This window comes from Anser cygnoides, chromosome 2, assembly GCF_040182565.1.
Source record: "Anser cygnoides isolate HZ-2024a breed goose chromosome 2, Taihu_goose_T2T_genome, whole genome shotgun sequence".
NCBI lineage: Eukaryota > Metazoa > Chordata > Aves > Anseriformes > Anatidae > Anser > Anser cygnoides.
In genome coordinates, this window is record NC_089874.1 from 22,940,425 (window position 1) to 22,959,635 (window position 19,211).

Consider the following 19,211-nt stretch of genomic DNA (forward strand, 5'->3'; position numbering starts at 1 on the left):
CCTCCTACATTTTTTTTTTTCCTTTAACTACTCCATCCTTCTCAATGAAGTGAGGAAAATTGTGGTAAAGAACAGAAGATGTTAAAACCACAGTTTCTCCAACATGGTGATTCACTAAAGCTGTTTAGTCACTGACATACTGTTCTTCACTTTCTCCTACACATTATTAGGAGGGGAAAAATCATTAGTAATCACTGGGTTAAATTCTCTCCATTCTATGGGGCAGCTGTTCACCACAATTGGTTTTTGTTATAGAGACATATTTGGAATTGTGCTTCTGAGATTTCCTTTCTCTCCTATACAGTACAACTGACTGAAGATAAAACGTTTACTTCTAAAGGTCATTTCAAACTGTGGTAATGTGGTAGACAGATTTCCTCTCTGAACTACAGTGCTGGCTTGACTCTGAGATATCATACTTTGCCGAGCGTACTTACAGACTCCATCAGATTTGCAGTAGTTGAGGGTAGGCCACCTACGTATAATATTTTTCTCTCTAACTTTGCTCATGTGGAAGATCACCACCACCTTACCAATTTAACCATATTCAGGAACTACTGCTGTTTTTAAGATGCATGTGCTACGTCACAGTTTATTTCCTTTGGGATGTGCTGGTTGAATATTTTCTAGCCTTATTGATTTAGTACCCTTGAATTTTTCAGTCACTGCTGCTAGTATTTGAATACCGTCAAGATAGAAAATGCCTGTCAGGTGATGGAAATCTAACACAGATTGCAGTCACTGGTGATTTGAATGTGGTAATGAGACATCTGAATTTAGCGTGATAGATCACACATCTGCTGCTGAATTACCCATTCAGAATTGTCGCTCCCTCTGTCCTCGCACAACAAAGCAAAAGGAACACCCACAAGTCCACCTGTTGTTGGAAACAAATAGTGATTATCAGATAGCACCGAGGCAGCACTTTCTCTGCAACTGACTACTGTGTGACCCAGGTAAGAACATGGGAGGTTAGGAGGCACTTTTATAGATGGAGTACAGCTGACAGAATGACCTGGGCCTTTGGTTTCTTTTACCATTACGTGATCTGCTTTTGACTGTGAGAATTTTGTGTGTTTGAATTACAAGTTCCCGTGGCAACTTGCATATTGTAAAGGACCAAGTGCAGTGGGACAGAGAGGCCCAGAAATGGTGCTCGATATGCACAGATTCAGAGACTGACTGAGAAGGCGCAGCTGCCGGGACCTCTAGCTGTCGTCTGCTAGGCCAGTGAGATCTTTTATTTAACATGTCATCTGCAATATCTGATAGAGCACAACATTGCACCATCTTAAATCGAAATGGCAAAAATGAAGTAGTATCTTCCTCACATTAAATGACTTTCAAGAGGGTGGCAGAGATAAGGAGAAATTCCAACTGGCCCATATTATTCTTAGGTTTTAATGTACTCTTTGGCAGACTGCCAAACCAAGCACTCAGAAATTCTGAACTTCATCCAGAATTCTTGATCCAACCCTATAAATCACGAGAGCTCAAATAATTAATGTGAGATCCTATTTATTTGTTTTCCTAGTTTCAAGTTGTTAAGATTCCAACTGCAATTTTCCTAGCATGGAGTTGGTAGAAGAGAAGAGCCTTGGAAAATTACTTAAGAAACGTGACTTTTGCAAATAGACACCCGGGACTGGGACCAGCCTCCCGTGCCTGTGACAAACCGACACCGCGCCGTGATAAAATCATCACAGTTTTGGCCTCTGCAGTTTCTGCTGTGAAGCTATTCCCAGAACCTTGCTGTTCGAGGCGTGAAACCTCTTAATATCCAGCCTGAACTACTCGTGCTGGGTTTACGCCAGCGTGTTCCCCTGCCAGCGCTGTCCTTGACCGTCAGCAGTGACAAGATCGCAGACTGGATGGGCTTCAGAAAAACACCAAGTGCTGCAAGACATGGTGGCAACAGCTGCAGGGGGTGGGGCAAGCCATGCTGGTACCTACCAGCAGTAAAATATTAGTTGGAAATGAGCAGACATTTCTTCTCAGAAAGAGCAGTCAGGCATCGGGACGGGTTGCCCAAGGAGGTGGTGGAGTCACCGTCCCTGGGGGTGTTCAAGGAAAGGTTGGACGTGGTGCTTAGGGACGTGGTTTAGCGGGTGACATTGGTGGTAGGGGGATGGTTGGGCCAGAAGATCTTGGAGGGCTTTCCAAGCCTAACGATTCAAGGACTGTAAGAAATGGGGTGTTGGCAGAAGGTATCCCCCTGCCTCTGAGGCCTGGCGGCCGCCTCCAGCCCCATTCTCCTGTCAGACCCCGTCCCGACAGAGCCAGGCAAAGCCCCCCAGCACCCGGGAGGCTCCGGGGCCCGGACCGATGCCTCCTACGAGGCAGGCACAGGGCGGCTGGGCCCCCCCCAGCCCCGGCGGCCCCCGCCTCGCCGCGGAGCACGGGGAGGACGGCAGCTAGGGGGAGCTCGGCCGGGCCGCCTCCGCCGTGCGCCCCGGTTCCTTTCATAGGCTCCCCGCCTCCTCCCCTCCCTCCTTCCCCCGTGATGGCGGAGGACAGCGAGTCTGCGGCCAGCCAGCAGAGCCTGGAGCTGGATGACCAGGACACCTGCGGCATAGACGGCGACAATGAGGAGGAGGCCGAGCACGCCAAGGGGTAGGGGCGCGCCGGGGGGCGGCCGGGCATAGCTCGCTCCGCCGAGGGCTGCGCGGCGGCGGCCACGGGGGCTGCCTCCCTCCCTCCCGGCTGTTGTTTATGGCGATTTTTCAGGATTTCGGGGCTGTGCGTTGGGGCCTGGGGGTCTTCAGGAGGCACCCCCGGCTCGGCCGCGGAGCTCCAGGGCGAAACGTGCGCTGCAGCCCCGCGTCTGCCCCGGCCCGGGGCCCTGCCAGGCACCCCGCCACACTGCCTCCGGGTGGGTGGGTGGACAGACGGATGGGTGGGTGGGTGGACGGACACCCCTCCTCCTCCTCCTCAGCTCCCCATTGTCCCAAGCGGAACGCCGGCGGCGGGGGGCACAGCGTGTGCCGCACCGGAGCGGAGCCGGCGCCGCCGGGCCCGTTGCGGCCCCGTCTCCCCGCAGCGGGCCGGGCCTGTGGCCGCTGCCCGGGCACCGGGCGCAGCTCCCGGCCGGGTGGCTCCGTCTGGACACACCGTGTATCTGGCACTGCTGCAGCTCGGGGCTATGGGGAAGGGAACGTATATTAAAAATTGGTTTCGTTTCAGTGCGCTTTCCCCCCTTTTTGGGGGGTTAGAAAACACGGTGGTGAAGGAAACGCTTTGTTGTCTCAACTAGGAGTGGCTGGAGTAACCCAAAATAGGTTAATTTGTACGCCGCTACACAAATACCTTCCTCGTGAATTTCTGATTCATTTGGTTGAGAGCGTTTCTGTAGGTGATTGATGTTTGAAGATGTAAGCTGTTTGTTGTCTCCTGCCCCTAGGATTTGCTTGGCAACAAGCAGCGCTGCATCTTAAATGTGGCAGGAAAATCCCAGAGACTTGGGGGACTGACTTCTGTAAAAGGCAGGAAAAGGAAAACTTCCGTGCCCGCCACTCTGTCGGCACGTTCACGGCACACACGTGAAAATATTTGTTAAAAATAATTACACTAATAGAATCCTTGAATACTAAAATGGAGCAAAATAGCGTTTAATTGTCTCGGTGCTTTTGTTATATTTGTTTGCATGAATGCGCTACAGTCGATGATTCCCAAATACGTAAAAGTAACACCACTAAGAGCAGAGGATGATTATTCATCGCTCTTCGCAGACGAAGACGTGCCAGGCCAGACTGTTAGCTGGGTAATGGCTGTCTAGGATTCATTCCCATTTCATTCCTACTGCAGTTTCTTCTTCTGTCAGCTCTGGTGACCGAGCTGTAGTTGCCCTGTGCAGCGTAGCCGGTCTGTGGCCCTGTGCTCTGGGCGGCGGGTGCAGAAGCAGCGCCCAGGCAGCGGCCGTGGAACAAAGAGTTGCGTTCCTGCGTGCTCTTGGGCTGCTGCTGCGCTCCGACTGGGGTCTCGCTGAGCTTTGTGGGACACCTGGAGCTGCAGGCTGTATGCTGCTCTCTGCAAAGCTTGTTTTTATTGAAAGTGCTAAATGTGTTTTAATGAGTATTTCAAAGAAGCTGCTTTATCCTCCTTTGAATTAGGAAGTGAATGCTTCCAAGTAATACAAAATTTGATGACATTAGTGGCAGACCTTTGCAGTAGAGAAAAGCCTCTAAGTATTAGTTTTCTGTGATGTTTTTGATGCATGAAGTCTAATATCTTGATCTTGACTTCTGAATTACTGTATTTTGTTTTCTTGTGTAGTCTATGAGAATCTTGTTTGCTACAATTCGTCTGCAGGCTGAAGTATTCAAACAAATTCCATCAAAGGAAAAGATAAGTCTTACACTCCAGCAAAACGCTATCTGAAGTCCTACTCTCAATCAGGGGAAACTAACCCATAGTAATAGGAGCCTATATTAGTACCCTTTTTCTCCTTGTTATAGTATCTTCATTTTGGAGGTGGCTTTAAAGTTTGCTTTGAGTTTTAGATTAGGCTTTATACACTGAAGCAATTTATAAGCAGTCTTACAACTTAAAACTGTGACTGTGCCAACTGGCTTGCTAAATTCTGAATGGTCTCCATTTGTGCCGATCAATATTTAATCTTGTGCTATCTTTACCTGTGCTCTTTTATAAGGAGGTAGAGTATGTGTTGAGTGTCAGTCTCTAACAGGATTGCTTTGTCGATGAAGTTACTTCCAAACTGTTTCTTAATGTGTCCTTCTAATACTGAACACAGTAAATGTGGTAAGTATCTATATATATATGTATGACTTTTTTTGTTTTGGTGCTTGAGCACTGATTGTCTGCAGCAGCAAATACCAGCTTATAACTCTCGACTGACGAATGTCTTTGTCCTCTGTTTCTGGTCCTGTTTTTTAGATGCAGGATTATGTATGTTGTGTGACTCATATTGCTGTTCTCCTGTCTGCAGTTTGTTCTTGCCTGGTGCGTTATGCTGTACTTGTTCTGTTTCATAATAAAGTGTTTACAAAATAGCTTAGTTAGTGTGTATGTAGAAAAATAAGTACTTATTGCACCTGAACCTACCCTGCTGAGCCTGGTTTTGTAAGGCTTTTCCATTCATTCTAAGTAGCTCCTTCTGCTCTATGGCAGAAAGGCTTTGGGCAGAGAATATTTAGTAAACAGATGAGGAAAAAGTGTGACCTTTAAACAATTCTTCCCCCTGCTCCCAATGATTTACTTTGAATGTGTTCGTAGCGTACTCCATTGCAACTTTCTAAACAGCACTACTTGTGTGCATATATATATATATATATATATATACACGTCTAATATATTTTTAAGGTACTGGAGGCAGTGCTCAGTTTTAACATGCTAGATTGAAATCTTGGAGTGCAGCCTTACAAACTTGAAGGAGGAGGCAGGGGAAACACGCAAAGCTTTGGGGAATATCTACTGGGTTTGCTTTTAAGACACCGCTACTAGATTTTCATGCTGAAGAAGCTTGTGTTTCCAAGTACTGGAGTATACGCGAAGGAAGTCTTAGTCCAGAAAGGCTGTTAGTAATGCTAGTTTTAACAGTGAAATTTGAAGGACATATAATAAGTTTTTGGGGTCGGGACTTTATTATTCTTTCAAAATGCTGGTGACCTAATACAGGGGTGGGAAAGCCCTTTGCACCTAAGCCTCCATTTTATGTATGAACCAAGGGCAGCCCTACTATAAATAATACTACATTGAAATTTGTTGGAGTCTTGCCCAAATACGTGAGATACGCTTTTTATGATCAAGAAGATCTATATAGCACCTTCAGAAATGTAGTTTTGCAACCTCACTTACTCATAGAGAGACGAAATATACCGTGAAGGAAAGAGAAACCCTAACCATGCAGTCCTAGGCCTTTGCAACTTAAAAATAAACATCAGAAATACGTGTTGGGTTTTAAATTTGAGAAATTGCGAACTTGAAATTGCCACTCCGTGTAATTTAAAACAGATGTTGACATTACAAAAAAGCTGTTTCTGCTAAAGCAGTATTTGGTGTCCAAAAAGACAATTAAAATAACACTGAAAGATCTGCGGGGGAAAGATGACCCCAAATAGGAAAGGAGGGAGCTGAGGCGGTGTGGCCACCTGGGCAGCGTACCTCTGAGGCTCTCCCAATTCTTCCATCTGAGCTTTCCATACTCGTGTTCAGGGCTCCACACAGGTTGTGTCTCGGCCTGTGCACGCTCCTCAGATGCAGTAGTATCCCCATTTTTAAGTTTTTTTTAAAAAAAGGCACATATTGGGAGAGGCAAAAGTCTTTTTTCACATTTATGCAAAACACCAGATGTGTGTACATAAGTGGAAAGGTATGTGGGTGGGATCACGGGCTTATATTTGTAACTTGCAGACAAGATCATCAAAATGTGGGCCTGAGTAACTTTCTGAAAGATGTACCCACGGCCTGTTTCTGTGGCGGGGTTAAACCTTTTAATCTTTTTGGGACAGAGGGAGGTCTCCTGACTCTTCTTCTGCTTCAGCTGCAGATCGATTTTCACGTTACTTCCGTGCGGGCCTCACGGCTTTCTTATTCATCAGAATGACAAAATCGTCATCGTGGATGCAGTTAAAAATACCCAAGTCCGCGTCCGTACTTAGGTACGCCTCAGCGTGTGGGCTCGGCCTCCTGTCAGTAAAATGCTCCTGGTACGAGCGCGTCTCTGCGCGGCTGACAGATCTCCCCCGGGCCTACTGCCGAACGTTTCTCTCAGTATAACCAGCTGCGGTCTGCGTGGCAGGCTGGGCTGGGGCAGGTGTGTTCATCTGTATGAAAATGTGTGTTTCCTGGCCTGGCAGCTCGAGATAGCATCGCGGGGAGTTGCGTGTCCTCTTCCTCCTTCCCCCGCGAGGTGCCCCCTGTCCCAGCGGACCTGCACCGCTTCGGTGCTGGCGGGCTGGTTAGAAACACGATTTCATGCTTGAAGGTCAGCTTTCATCAAGCTGCGAAAGTAATTTTTTCTAGCCTCTAAGAGTGAGATGTATTTCGTGTCAGATAGGTGTATACGAACTGACAAGAACTCAGATCTTAGTCAGCACGGAAGAATGTTTAATTAAAAGAAAAGCTTTAATAGGAGTCTTTGCTACTAATCTTGTTACCTTTGCATCTCCTTTGTGCCATCACGCCCGGCGCAATTACTAAATATTAAGCAACAAACTTCCTCCCTTCCCAGCCATACTCCCGGCTTTAAAACCTTTCGGTTCTTTTCAAGGCAGAGTGTGAGATGGAGCAAAAATACTGAGAACTTTCATTTTTGCTTTTGCCCTAATTCACTTGGTGTCTCTGGTTGTAACTTGTGTTGGACAAGCCTGTTTGCTCAGTCGGAGTTTCTGCGCTGCCAGATCTCAGCTGCAGGTGTGCCCAAAGAGCTGAAGGACGAATGGATCTCCCTTTCAATGCACTTTTCACTTTCTGTGGACTATAACAGCAATAAAGGACTGACATGAGCAACAGATTGCCTATGAATAATTGCTCTGAACAGTCCCTGGGTACCCTGTCAGGCAGAAGATGTAGGTGTTTATTTCGTAAGAGGCGATGTGGAAGCTCTAAAACTGAAGGTCGTAAGCTGAGGTCTGGGGTTTGGGAAGGTACGCGGTGTAGAAATGGTCAGGGAAAGACAAGGGGGGAGGTTATTCAAGGAAGTTTCAAACACACTTAGCTAATTTGCTTTTATTTATTTCACAGCTGGAGTTTCGAATAAAAAAATAAATAAAAAATGCCTGTTTGCTCTCCCCAACTTCAACTAGATTTAAAAACATGAGTGATAAATACCATTCATCTTTTATAACAATTTAGTCCTGTCTTCTCTCTCTCTCACCTAAAAAATGTGCATTTCTATATGAAATAGAAATAGCCTTGAGCTGGTCAAAGAACAAACTAAGATGATCCTGGTAAAAGTACAGTTTAACTGGGGATAACATTAGTTCAGCTTGGCAAAGCTGCTTTTTCTCCTTAGCTGCCAGATTTTGTATTTATTTATTTTTTTAGTACAGTCATTCGTTATTGAACCAAACTAAACAAGCCATTGACCCCCAGGTAATCCCAGGGAGCAGAATTACCCCGGCGGTGTGAGCAGGGCTGGCTCCTGCAGAGCGAGGAGCAGCGTTTGCAGCAGCTTGTCCCAGCACTGCTGCCCTGGCACTGAGTCCGATGTGGATCCATCCCCCTGGGCACACGCAGCTGGTGGCAACATCTCTGCAGCGCACGGGAGATGGTGGAGGGAAAGGCAAAAGTTTATGGACAGTTCAAGAAAACTAAGTGGTATCCCAGTAAATGAATTTTAACAAAGGTGAAATCACTTTCTCCAGTATTTTTGTTTCAGTTTTGCCAGAGGTGATGAAGTCCTGGAAGAGTTAGGTTTTGTGCAATTATTATTTTATATATATATATATATATATATATATATGCGTTCTTTTATTTTTTTTACTGTCTCATATTTATAACCTCTTGTCAGACATCTGGGTCTGTTCGTTGTTTAGATTCTGTACAAGTGTCAGCTTGGTATACGGGCCTTCAAACAGATTAAAATTTGATTATTTCAAACTGAGACTTTAGAAGCTGTTAACAGTCATCTACGTGTTAAAGCAGTACTGCCGCCGTACAACAGGCAGCTTTCTGTCTGCCTCACTTAGACAACTCAACCTTTTGTTTCTGCAGAGTAAATACTCCAGATTTTCTTTTCTCCCCTGTGTGTTTGGTCTACTACTACACTGTTGTCTTTTGAGTAACTCCTTGGGTCCGATCCCAGAAGGTCCCGAATTTATAACTCTTAACTCTGCGGGAACATGACTTAATCTGATGTGAGTGTTACCTTCTTGTCAAGGTTGATCTTTCTTAGAGAACAGTAATGATGCCACAAAATGAGTCTTTGTTTAGTTAAATGCTTGATTAATTGCAGGCTTTTGGCTTCCAGGTTGGAATTTTGGTTATTTTCTTACTGACTTTGGCGCTGACTAGGTATAGATGCCAAGACACGGGGCGCTGTAGTCGTGAAAGCGAGCGTGTCGTGGCTAAAAAACCACAGCCCTTGCAAGCGTGTCGATCTTAATCACCTTGCTACGTTATTCTTTCTTTTGTTTTGCCAGTGCCATTTCAAAATTAAAATAAGCGATGTTTTGTTTCTTTGACTTTTTTTTAATTTTCCACTGCAAAAATGTCCGGGCCCCCCAGGCCCTAACATCTGCCCTGAGCTCCGTGCTGTGTGCATGGTGGCTGGGCGCTAAGCCTCTCGAGGAGGACTCGGTGTTAACTGAGTCATTCCCTCCGTGTTTGCCTTCCGTCTGAGAGCTGCCAACACCTCCCACACTTTGCAAATTCTAATCTAATCTTGATTCCATATCTTGATTATTTGCTAAATTAGAATCTCTTAAAGAAAAAAAGGAGTTTCGTTATCAATAGCCCTAATATGTCGGAACCTACAAGCGCAGTGTACACTTGGTTTGTTTTGTTTTTGTTTTTTTCTTTGAGGTTGACACCATTGTACTGATCATTTTAAAGTACAAATGTTTGGATCACTTTGTGGTGTTTCTTACAGAGATTTCACACAAGACTTTAATCACTAGATATTAGAAATAAAATTCCCTGAAAGCAGAACAAGAAGAATCCAATCAAAACCGGATTCAGATGTCCCTGATGGTTGAGCATCAAGGAGAATAAATATCAGGCTGTTAATAGTTACTGAATTCCTGAGGAAGTTGCTTCCCTTGGTTCCTACACTTTCTTGAGTTTACCTTCAAGCTCAGTTGAATTTTTGTTTCTAAATGCCTTCTCTCTGGGAAATTGCACCCCAACTCAGAGCAGACTGTATGGGGAATGGGGCAGCCGGTGTTTACGGTCACAGAGGCATGGAGTTTTTACCTGTCCCTACACTGTGAAACTTAAGCAAGTGATCACTTTTGGAAGTGTAAGGGAATTCTTACTCTGCTGCATACAGCACCATAATGCGCCTTTCTTGATCGAAGTCTTTGGCCCCATTTTTTTGTGCAAAATGGTTCTTGCTAAATACCACACCTCATTAGGCTGATGAGCCTCCTGCCTTATATATAGGAATGACCATTTCTTGTTTGAGCTGAGTAATAACATCAAGGAGAGCGTTGGCTATTGCAGTATATCACAATTTCGTACCATTGTGTCAAAACGTCTGCTTGTGCAGGGCTCTGACTGTAAAACAACTTAGAAGGCACTTGCAGGAAGCATTTTGTCAGTGCACTCTCAGTTCCCCCCCTCCCACGCCCCCCTTCTTCCTTTGCCCTGCCTTTTCTTCAGATTCAAACTGCTGTTAGATTTTTCACATAACACTGCTGGTTTTTCCATATTTAGTCTTTATGAATTTTAAGCTTGGTGGTATTGATTTTTCTCACTGCACATTCTCTGAATTTCTGGCAGAAGTCCTGGAGGGGATTTGGGAGCGAAGAAGAAGAAAAAGAAACAGAAGAGAAAAAAGGAGAAACCAAATTCTGGAGGCACCAAATCAGATTCTGCATCTGACTCCCAGGAGATTAAAATTCAGCAGCCTTCGAAAGTGAGAGCCTTGTTCTGTTTCAGTTTGTGCGTGCTTTCCGTTTTGATTTTAATTTGTGTGTTGTTTTTTGTCAAAGTGAGTTGGAAGTGCTACCTTAACATGTGTCTGAATTAGGCAACTCTATCCTGAATAGAGGCAGAAGCAAGGTGTAAGTCCTGGTGTTGGCCAACTCTCTGAAGTTAGCTGGAGAGTCCTTGTAACCACAGCATGCTGTAACAGCGGTTTGAATTCAGGCTTTGTAGAAGAGAGCCTTAATCTGCAGTGGTAATGCTTTTAAGTGTAGTTTGTGTTTGATGAATCGCCACCACCTAGCATGGCTTAGTGCAGTTTCACTTGTACAGCATGATGCTATTTCGTGGCAAGCATCAGCAGGAGGAGGGAAGGGCAAGTAAGTAAGGGCAACTGTATTCTGCATACGCCAGTTTCTCGCATTTTACACACACACACACACGCATACATACACACATACATAAAATCCAATGCCCAGTCAAACCCACATTTGAGTCTTTAGGGAAATTCTTATCTGAGGTGTACCTACTTTGTTAACTAGGCTCACTTGGGCAAACAAGCAACATGTCTTCTTACATAAAATGCAGTAATATTTATCGTGGAGATACAGGCTGAAGAATCTTTTTGCCATCTGCAATGCCTCTGCTGTAAGTAAGAATGTAAATTGCATAAGGGGATGTGCAACCTTTGTGGGCTTTGCGTGCTTTTGACTACCAGCTTCAAACAAAATGGTGAGTAATATGCCCCGATGGCTTTTTTTTAACATACAGCTTTTATTTCCAGAGAAATCTGAGCCTGAGAACAGAGCTTATAACATGGTGATAGGAAAGTTCATGGACCACTGAGCATGTTGAAGTAGTTACGTTTGCTTTATCAGATTAATGTGGAGAAAGTTATGCTGTTGTACCAGTAGTGCTATTAATCCTGCAAGACTAGTCAAGTACATTGGTGTTACCAACTAATTTTCAGAAAGCAGTTGTGTTCTGTTTTGTTAACATACTGATAGGTTTTGTGTTGTCCCTCTGGATCTTCTCTGTGTCACACCCATTGCTTTGAATGGGCACGCTTGCCCCGGGGGACATTCTGAAATACATGGAGATCTCACATGCTTTCTGATCTCACTATGCATTTTGATATTGTTTTTCTATAAGGTACACGGCATGAATTGCTAATGCAAGGTTATTTGCAAGCAACAGCCAAGTAATATCGCACTCTTTTATAGCTGGAGTGAGGTCAGTTTTAATACTAAGATATAGTACATTTTTGCAGTATCTTGGGAGTTCCTTGATTCCCTGCTGACCAAATTTGTTGTTACTTCTAACTGCGTTAAAAGGAAGCTACTTCACGGTTTTGATTACACGTGCAAGACTTTAGCTGTCAGCGCCTTGCAGTCTTGCACACCATTTCTCTGGCGTGTACTGCATTTTGCAAGCGTGGAAACTTATCCTTGTTCTAAGTTGCATACTTAGAGTGGTGCATTGAGTGAGTATTCTACTATCAGAAGTTTAGCCAGTTTGTTAGCAATGTTGGTTTTCTCTTCTACAGGCATACAAGGGATGCTTTACATCTTTCAGGCTGTAGGCAACTAAACTGTTCTACTGTCCTTACACGGCGGCTTCTTTTCTGTAGTTGCAAACACACCAGCACTCTCATTTATGATACTGGACTTTTTTCACACTGGCATGAGTGTAACTACAGCAATAAATGCTTGTTAGCGTTGTGAGCTTCAGGTGACCTTCCCCGCCCATCCCACAAGACCTTTTGAGCTCTCCCCTCATTACAAGCCTCAGGGATGTAGATTTCCCACATTGGCACAAATAAACTTGCCAGATCTCTGGTACTAAGAGTAATTATTGTAGTCACCAGTGGCCTGCACAATATATAGCGATAAAATAACTTTGCTTGGAAGGGACCTCAGGAGTTCTGTAGACCAGCCTTCTGCTTAGATTAGATCCAATTAGATCAGGTTGCTCAGGCCTAGATGGGTTTGTTAGGTCTCCAAGGCTGGAGACTCCACAACCTCTGTGGGCCAGCTATTCCAGTGTTTGATCACTCGTGTGGTTAAAATAACAACAAATCCTTATATCTAAATGGAACTTTCTCTTTTTCAACTTAACAACAAATCCTTATATCTAAATGGAACTTTCTCTTTTTCAACTTGTGTCCATTTTTTCTTGTTCTATCATGCCACTTCAAAAAGACTTGGCTCAATCTTCTTTACATCCTCCCATTAGGCAGCAATAAGATCTTTCCTGCTCCTTTAGTATTTGTTCAGCCACCTTTTTCATGCTGAACAAAGCAGGAGCTCAAAGCTTCTCCTTGTGTGTTGTGTGCTTCAGCCCCCTAACCATCTTGGCGGCCTTCTATTGAATTCACTCCACTATGTCAATACTTTTGCTGTAATGGGGAACCCAAAGCTGTGTGGTGTGATCTGAGGGTGACAGATACCGGGGAAGACTTGCTGTCTGGTCTCGCTGGTACAACCGAGCGTGCAGCTGGCTTTCTTTGCTGTGAGAGCAGACCGTTGGCTCATGTTCAGTTCTGCCCAGCAGGGCCTCCCAAGTTCTCTTCAGCAAAGCTGTGTGCTGGCAAGTCAGCGCTGCCCTCTGCCATTGCACGGGCTTTTTGCACTCCAGATGCAGGACTTTGCATTTGACGTTTTAAACTTCCTGAAGTTCCTGCCTTCAGCATGTCGAGGTTGCTTGGAATGGCAGCTCTGGAGGCCAGCACTTCAACCATTCTTCCCAGCTAGGAATCACCTGTGAGCTTGCAGAGAAAGCTCTCCATGCACATCGTAAACAGGATTGACCCTTGAGTTCTCAAAGTCCTCTTGAAGATGTGTGATGTTTCCCTTCTTCCAGTCATAAGAAACATCCACCAATTGCTTTAACCTTTCAAACTTGATAGAGAGTGACAGTAACATCGGTTGGCACACTCAGCACCCTCAGATGCATCCCGCCTAATCTTAACAGCTTGTGCACGTCCGTTTTGCTGAGTGGTCCCTAACTCTCCCTACTGCTGTGGGTAATGGGAGCCTCAAAGGCTCTGCCACAAGGCAAACCTCAGCCCTGTTGCACAACAGTGCCTTACGGGGGCTTCTTGTGCTGCGTGGATTTTCTTCCTTTACACTGGAATAAACAAAATTGTGACTATTTTTCATTCATGTTGAAGTTCATGTAGGTATTTCTTGCTTTCCATTGAAAGAGGCCGAAAGGGTTTCCTTTCAACTTCTCAAGAAACTTCTCTTAAAAAAAAAAAAAACACTCTGTTCTAAGATCCAAGTTACAGTGATATAGGTTACTTTTCTCAAGAGGCTGAGAGGAAAGGGGATTTCTCCAGATGTCCCTAGCCATGTCATGTTCAGTACCAAAACATGAACTTTTACTTTACATGTGTAAGATCCTTTTAGAACTTAATATCTTTTTTAGATCTTCTGTTTTCTTCTTAATGTAGAAAAAATATTAGACTTTAAAAAAAAAACCATCCAAAACACAAAATAATTTGTAGTATGTCAAGAAAAATAAATCTTGCTGCCTTACTGATAAGAGTTCAGAATTTATCTAGCAGCATTAGAAGTGTTTGTATCAGGCCAGTGGGTAACAGGCATATTGATTTTTAGTTGAGAAAAGCATCCAAAGTCACTATAACTTGGATCTTAGAGTGTTTTCTTTATGCTGCAATAGCAGTGATCTAGTGTGTTGAATTACTTGAAAGTGTGTGGATATGTTAGTTCACAACTACTCAATGATGGATGTTTAATGCGTGCTTGCATGTCAAATTTAGCTGTATTTAAATTAGTGAAAGAAATTGCATTATGTTTAGAGAGTACAAGTATTTATTAAAAATAGAAAATGATGGCCTGATTGAGCTACAGGCAGGGAGTCACTCCGTCTGACTGAGGACACTGAAGGCAGCTGCACATCCAAATGAAGCTTTAATGTCATTATTACATGTGGTTTATGGTGGATTTTCAACACACAAATCCTAGATAGAAAGCGAAATACTGAAGCAGTGATCCGCTGATACTCAGCAAAAAATAAATAAAAATATCTGGCTTGAAATCTCTGTCCAGAAATGCTTAACATTTTCCAATCCATTTGAGACTATTCCATCAAATATATTTATTCCACTGCAAAGTCTGGGAAAACCTGAGCATAAGCATGCTGTTAGCATGCCTCAGAACAGGACTTACCACTTGGGAGATGATTTTTAAATGAGTGACAGGGAAGGATGAAGGGAGTGAGAGAGAAATAACCCTTACATTTAGAAGTCTATTACCATGATTCCTCTGCAATTTCATACGCAGGTAAAATTCTCATTCCAGTTGTACTGAGTCAGAATGCTCAAAAGTAAGGATTTAGGAGCTTAGTTCAGAAACGTTTAGCCTGAGGTTTTATGCTTTTCAGATAACTTCTCCAGAAAGATTATTCTACCTTTAAATAGAAGGTTGGTTTATTTTAAGTCTGCTTCCATAAGTTAAAGTCTTTTGCTGTGAGTGTTGGCATGGTTGGCGTTAATGGGAAGATAGTTAATTCTTATATATCGTACAATACAGTATGCTACCTAGGGTAAAATCTGTGAGTTAATAGAAGGTATATACAATATAACTAAGGTTAAAAAGTGGATATTTGCAGCAACATCATAACCAAAATATTGAGCCATACTGAATTTAAGTGAAGTTTGACAGTGTATATATAAAGTACATCTTCAAATATCTGTGTAGTATATTACGATTGTTAGATACCTAAGCTGATCTGCTTTATGCTGTTTATTCTATTTTACCATTAGGAGGGGAATATAAAAAGCATTTTATTATTATATGGGTACCCTGCCTTAATGCTGCAGTATTTATATTGTAAACACTGAAGTTTGATGGTTAAATGCAAATACCACTAAAAGCTTTTAAGGATTTTGTGAAGCTGCCTGTCTGTTTCCCACCTATCCTTCTGTCCTGCTGCTGAAGGTTATACTGAAGCTAACTGTGATGAGAAGAGTATGTGAAAGAATACGTAAGAATAAACTAAATGAACACATTTGTTCAGCTTGTTCAAAGTAAACATACCCAATAAGCTTCCTCTTCTGTTTGTGCAGAATCCAGCCATTCCAATGCAGAAACTTCAAGACATCCAGAGAGCGATGGAGCTGCTCTCTGCATGCCAAGGTCCTGCAAAGAACATTGATGAGGCTACCAAACGTAAATACCAGTTTTGGGATACGCAACCTGTACCTAAACTTAGTAAGTTGAACGGGGCCTGGGCATGCGATCTTACTGATCACTAACAGAGCTTGTACCAGCTGTGTGTCACCTTCCCTAAAATGGGTATTAAGTTGAACTGCATGCAGTAGGGTTCCTTAATCTTTTGTGTTGTTTATATGGAACTCCTGATTTCTCTAGGAGAGTTCTTGCCCCTAAACAAATATGCAACAGAACACCGTGTTAATGAATCTTATTCTGATGTTCTCTGTTAAAATGGGAAATGCTGTTGCAGTAGCATTCTTTTATATATTTTAGGTCTAAACTCTCAAACAACAGAACATGAAAGTCTTTTCCACTTCAGGGAAGATAAGAAATCAGTCAAGTGGTGACGAGAGTAAACTTTGCTTTTCTCTGATTTTTTTTTTCTATAGATATATTTGCTTTTACAGAGATAGTGTTGCAGGTTACAGTGTTTTCCTGCAGCTTTAAGTGGATAATGGTACCTCTCTCATGCATGACAATTTTTACTGCTCTTTGTTCACCTGTTTCTTCCACAATGTACGCTATACTACCTTGAAGGCATACGTTCTGCATCCCTTCTTTGTTCTTGGTGCCAAGTGAGATTGTGATGTGACCTCTCCTTGCCTTTAACTTTGGGAGGAATTTATCAGATCACTTCTTCTATACTGATCTGATCTCCTGTTTACACACAGTGGGTAAATCTTAGTCTGTACTGGAGAAGACAGCTGCTGACTCTTGTTTCTTCCAGTTTTCTACGCCACCTTCTTCCCTCTTCACTATCTTTAAGTTAAGCTGTTCTAGCTCTGCAGTGCCCAACCCCCTGAGTTTGGGGACCCACAGATAAAACAGTCTCAGCACAGAAGCTGTCAGCCACAGAACAGCTGTCTGTTCTGTTCTGAAGGTTTGTCTCCATGGCATTGGAGACTGGTGTAGAATAAGCAGAAATAAGGTAAAGTATAAAGCACAGGACCACTCTGCTCTCTGTCTTCACAGGCAGCATTTCAAATTAATCCATTTCTGTAGCTTAATCCACAGTGATCATATTTCCCCTGACTTCCTTGCATGGAGAAGTCCAGAGCAGCATCCCTGCTGCAATGCTTTCCACTGGATTGAACTGACCTGCCCTGGTTCTTCTCTGGACAGACATCTCTCTAAACTAATGATAGTAATTGTGACAGTAGTCTTGCCTTGCTAGAAGAGCCTAGTCAAAAAAAGTTAATGCATAAATCAAGAAATACTCTTGCTATAACTAAGTTTTTTTCAGAGCCAGTTCAAGTGTGTGCACAGCGTTTCCAGAGCTTCAGTTCAGGGTGGTCATTATATCCTGAAGCAGCTCTCTAGAGATGAATCCGTCCCTTGCCAGCCTAAAAGGACCAAGAGATTGGCTCTAAAAATGGTTGGTTAGGGCTCTTCAGTAGAAATACACTTTGCAGTTGGCTGGCAGAGGTCCCGTTCAGCGGTCTTTGTGAATTGCTTCTTGATTTTTGTTGTTGAATCTTTTTTATTTTTTTTAATTATTTTAGCTGCTGAATGAGCATAATGAGAAGTCTTCACTCTTTGACATGCTGGGTATGTTCAGGTGGAAAAAATCTGTTGATACAAGAAGTAGCTGTAGTGATCTTTGCATTCAGAATCTGTCTGCCTTATAGTTAAGGTTGTTAGCAGTAGATCCTTTGGTATATAATATTAGGTCAAGTCTGCCATGTAGTGGCAGTAGCACTTAGGTGGTTGTTACTTCCAGAATTTGTGTAATGATGACCTCCCAAACTGGACAATGGGCCATAACTGTTTGTCAGGACTGGGCATCACTTGGGAGAAGTACGTACTGTGTTTGGCAGGTGCTGCTCTAAAGAGTAGAGCTCTAAAGAGCACCAGTTTCTATTTACAGCTAGTTGTTATATACTGAATCGCTGGAGTTGTAAATTAAGGGAAGAGGAGAAAGCACGTTTTCATGTATGATTTCAGGAATAAATTTGATATTTCTCCAGCATCCCTTAAAAGCCCTGCCTTTGCCGTGTTGTTGCTCCTGAGTAGTAGTACTGTTGAGCTCAGGTCTGTTCAAGTCAGCTGAAAACAGGATCCGAGCCATAGTTTGGTAGCTGTCGGTACAACACATTTCTCTTGATGAGACCGGGGATTTCATAGCTGGTTAAGTGCTGTGCATGTGCTGATAAATTGGCGCCGTGTGTTATGAAATACTGGGCATCAGTTGAGGTAGAGTAGTTCTGTACCTGGCTACAGATATTCTGATGAAGTAGTACTTAGTCTGAATCCAATCTTTAAGAACTGAGAAGTAGCATAAGCTAATAATACAATTTTTTAAGGATTTTTAAAAGCTTCATGTTCCTGTCACATAATTCTGAGAAAAGATATGATGTGAGTTAAATACAGTTTTTGAGAACTGATTGGGAAGCTAGCAGTGTAACTGTTTTTTGTTTCTTTCTTTCTTTGTTTCTTTTTCTCCCCTCTTGCTTTCCTCCTTCCCAAAAAGATGAAGTTATAACTTCACATGGTGCAATTGAACCAGATAAGGACAATGTCCGTCTAGAGCCATATTCTTTGCCACAGGGTTTTATGTGGGACACGTTGGATCTTAGCAATGCTGAAGTTGTAAGTAAAACAATTTTATATGTATCTTAAAGTCACTGAAGTATATTCTCACTGATGTGTGTGGATAAATCTTTTGATTTTTTTCTTCCTACATGTGTTTTCAGCTAAAGGAATTATACACACTGTTAAATGAGAATTACGTAGAAGATGATGATAATATGTTTAGGTTTGATTATTCACCTGAATTTCTTCTGTGGTGAGTAGAAAGTTCCATATTCTGTTCTGGCTGGAATGCAAAGAAGATTGTTTTTATTACATCTTCTTAGGCAGTAATTTGTAATTATTTCTGTCATCAATTCTAGGGCGCTACGTCCTCCGGGCTGGTTACCCCAATGGCACTGTGGTGTTAGAGTGTCTTCAAACAAAAAACTGGTAGGATTCATAAGTGCCATCCCTGCAAATATTCGTATTTATGACAGGTAAAATGCACCATTACTTTTATTATTTGAAAAAGAATAACACCATGAAACAAAGCTTAAAATGGCATCCATTGCCATGGAGAACTTGCAGAGAGAAAGAGGTTCACTGACCATAGAGAGAAAGAAAAATCCTTTGCATATAGCAGAGATTTTTAATTGGGGTTGTGGGGTCTTTTTTTGGTTTGTTTGTTTGCTTATTTTCCAAAAGCTTGTGGCATCCTTACAGTGAAAACCAGCAATAAATATTTAAGGAATCTTCTTACTGATGGATGATACAGATGAATTTTCTATGCCATTTTATTTATTTAAAGGGTACCTAGTCAGCTGACCTTCCTTGGCCAGATAGTCGTATGCTGACGATCATGAAGTATTATGATACCACTTAGCATGTTCTTGGATGTCTTTCAGGATCTTAGGT

The 19,211-nt window shown here is 43.0% G+C and overlaps 1 protein-coding gene across 2 annotated transcripts in view; it reads left to right on the plus strand.

The window, feature by feature from the left end:
- The first annotated feature begins 2,468 nt into the window (after positions 1-2,468).
- The window catches only part of NMT2 (N-myristoyltransferase 2), a 32,186-nt gene continuing 15,443 nt past the window's right edge, over positions 2,469-19,211 (plus strand). Inside the window, exons 1-6 of one of the 2 annotated variants that reach the window (XM_048061859.2) lie at positions 2,489-2,613; positions 10,402-10,537; positions 15,638-15,782; positions 18,256-18,374; positions 18,479-18,570; positions 18,677-18,793. In XM_048061859.2, coding sequence (XP_047917816.2) covers positions 2,504-2,613; positions 10,402-10,537; positions 15,638-15,782; positions 18,256-18,374; positions 18,479-18,570; positions 18,677-18,793 — 719 coding nt within the window. In that variant the 5' untranslated portion in view covers positions 2,489-2,503. Of the gene's footprint in view, positions 2,614-10,401; positions 10,538-15,637; positions 15,783-18,255; positions 18,375-18,478; positions 18,571-18,676; positions 18,794-19,211 lie in introns of both variants that reach the window. The other variant, XM_066991676.1, reaches the window with a different exon arrangement.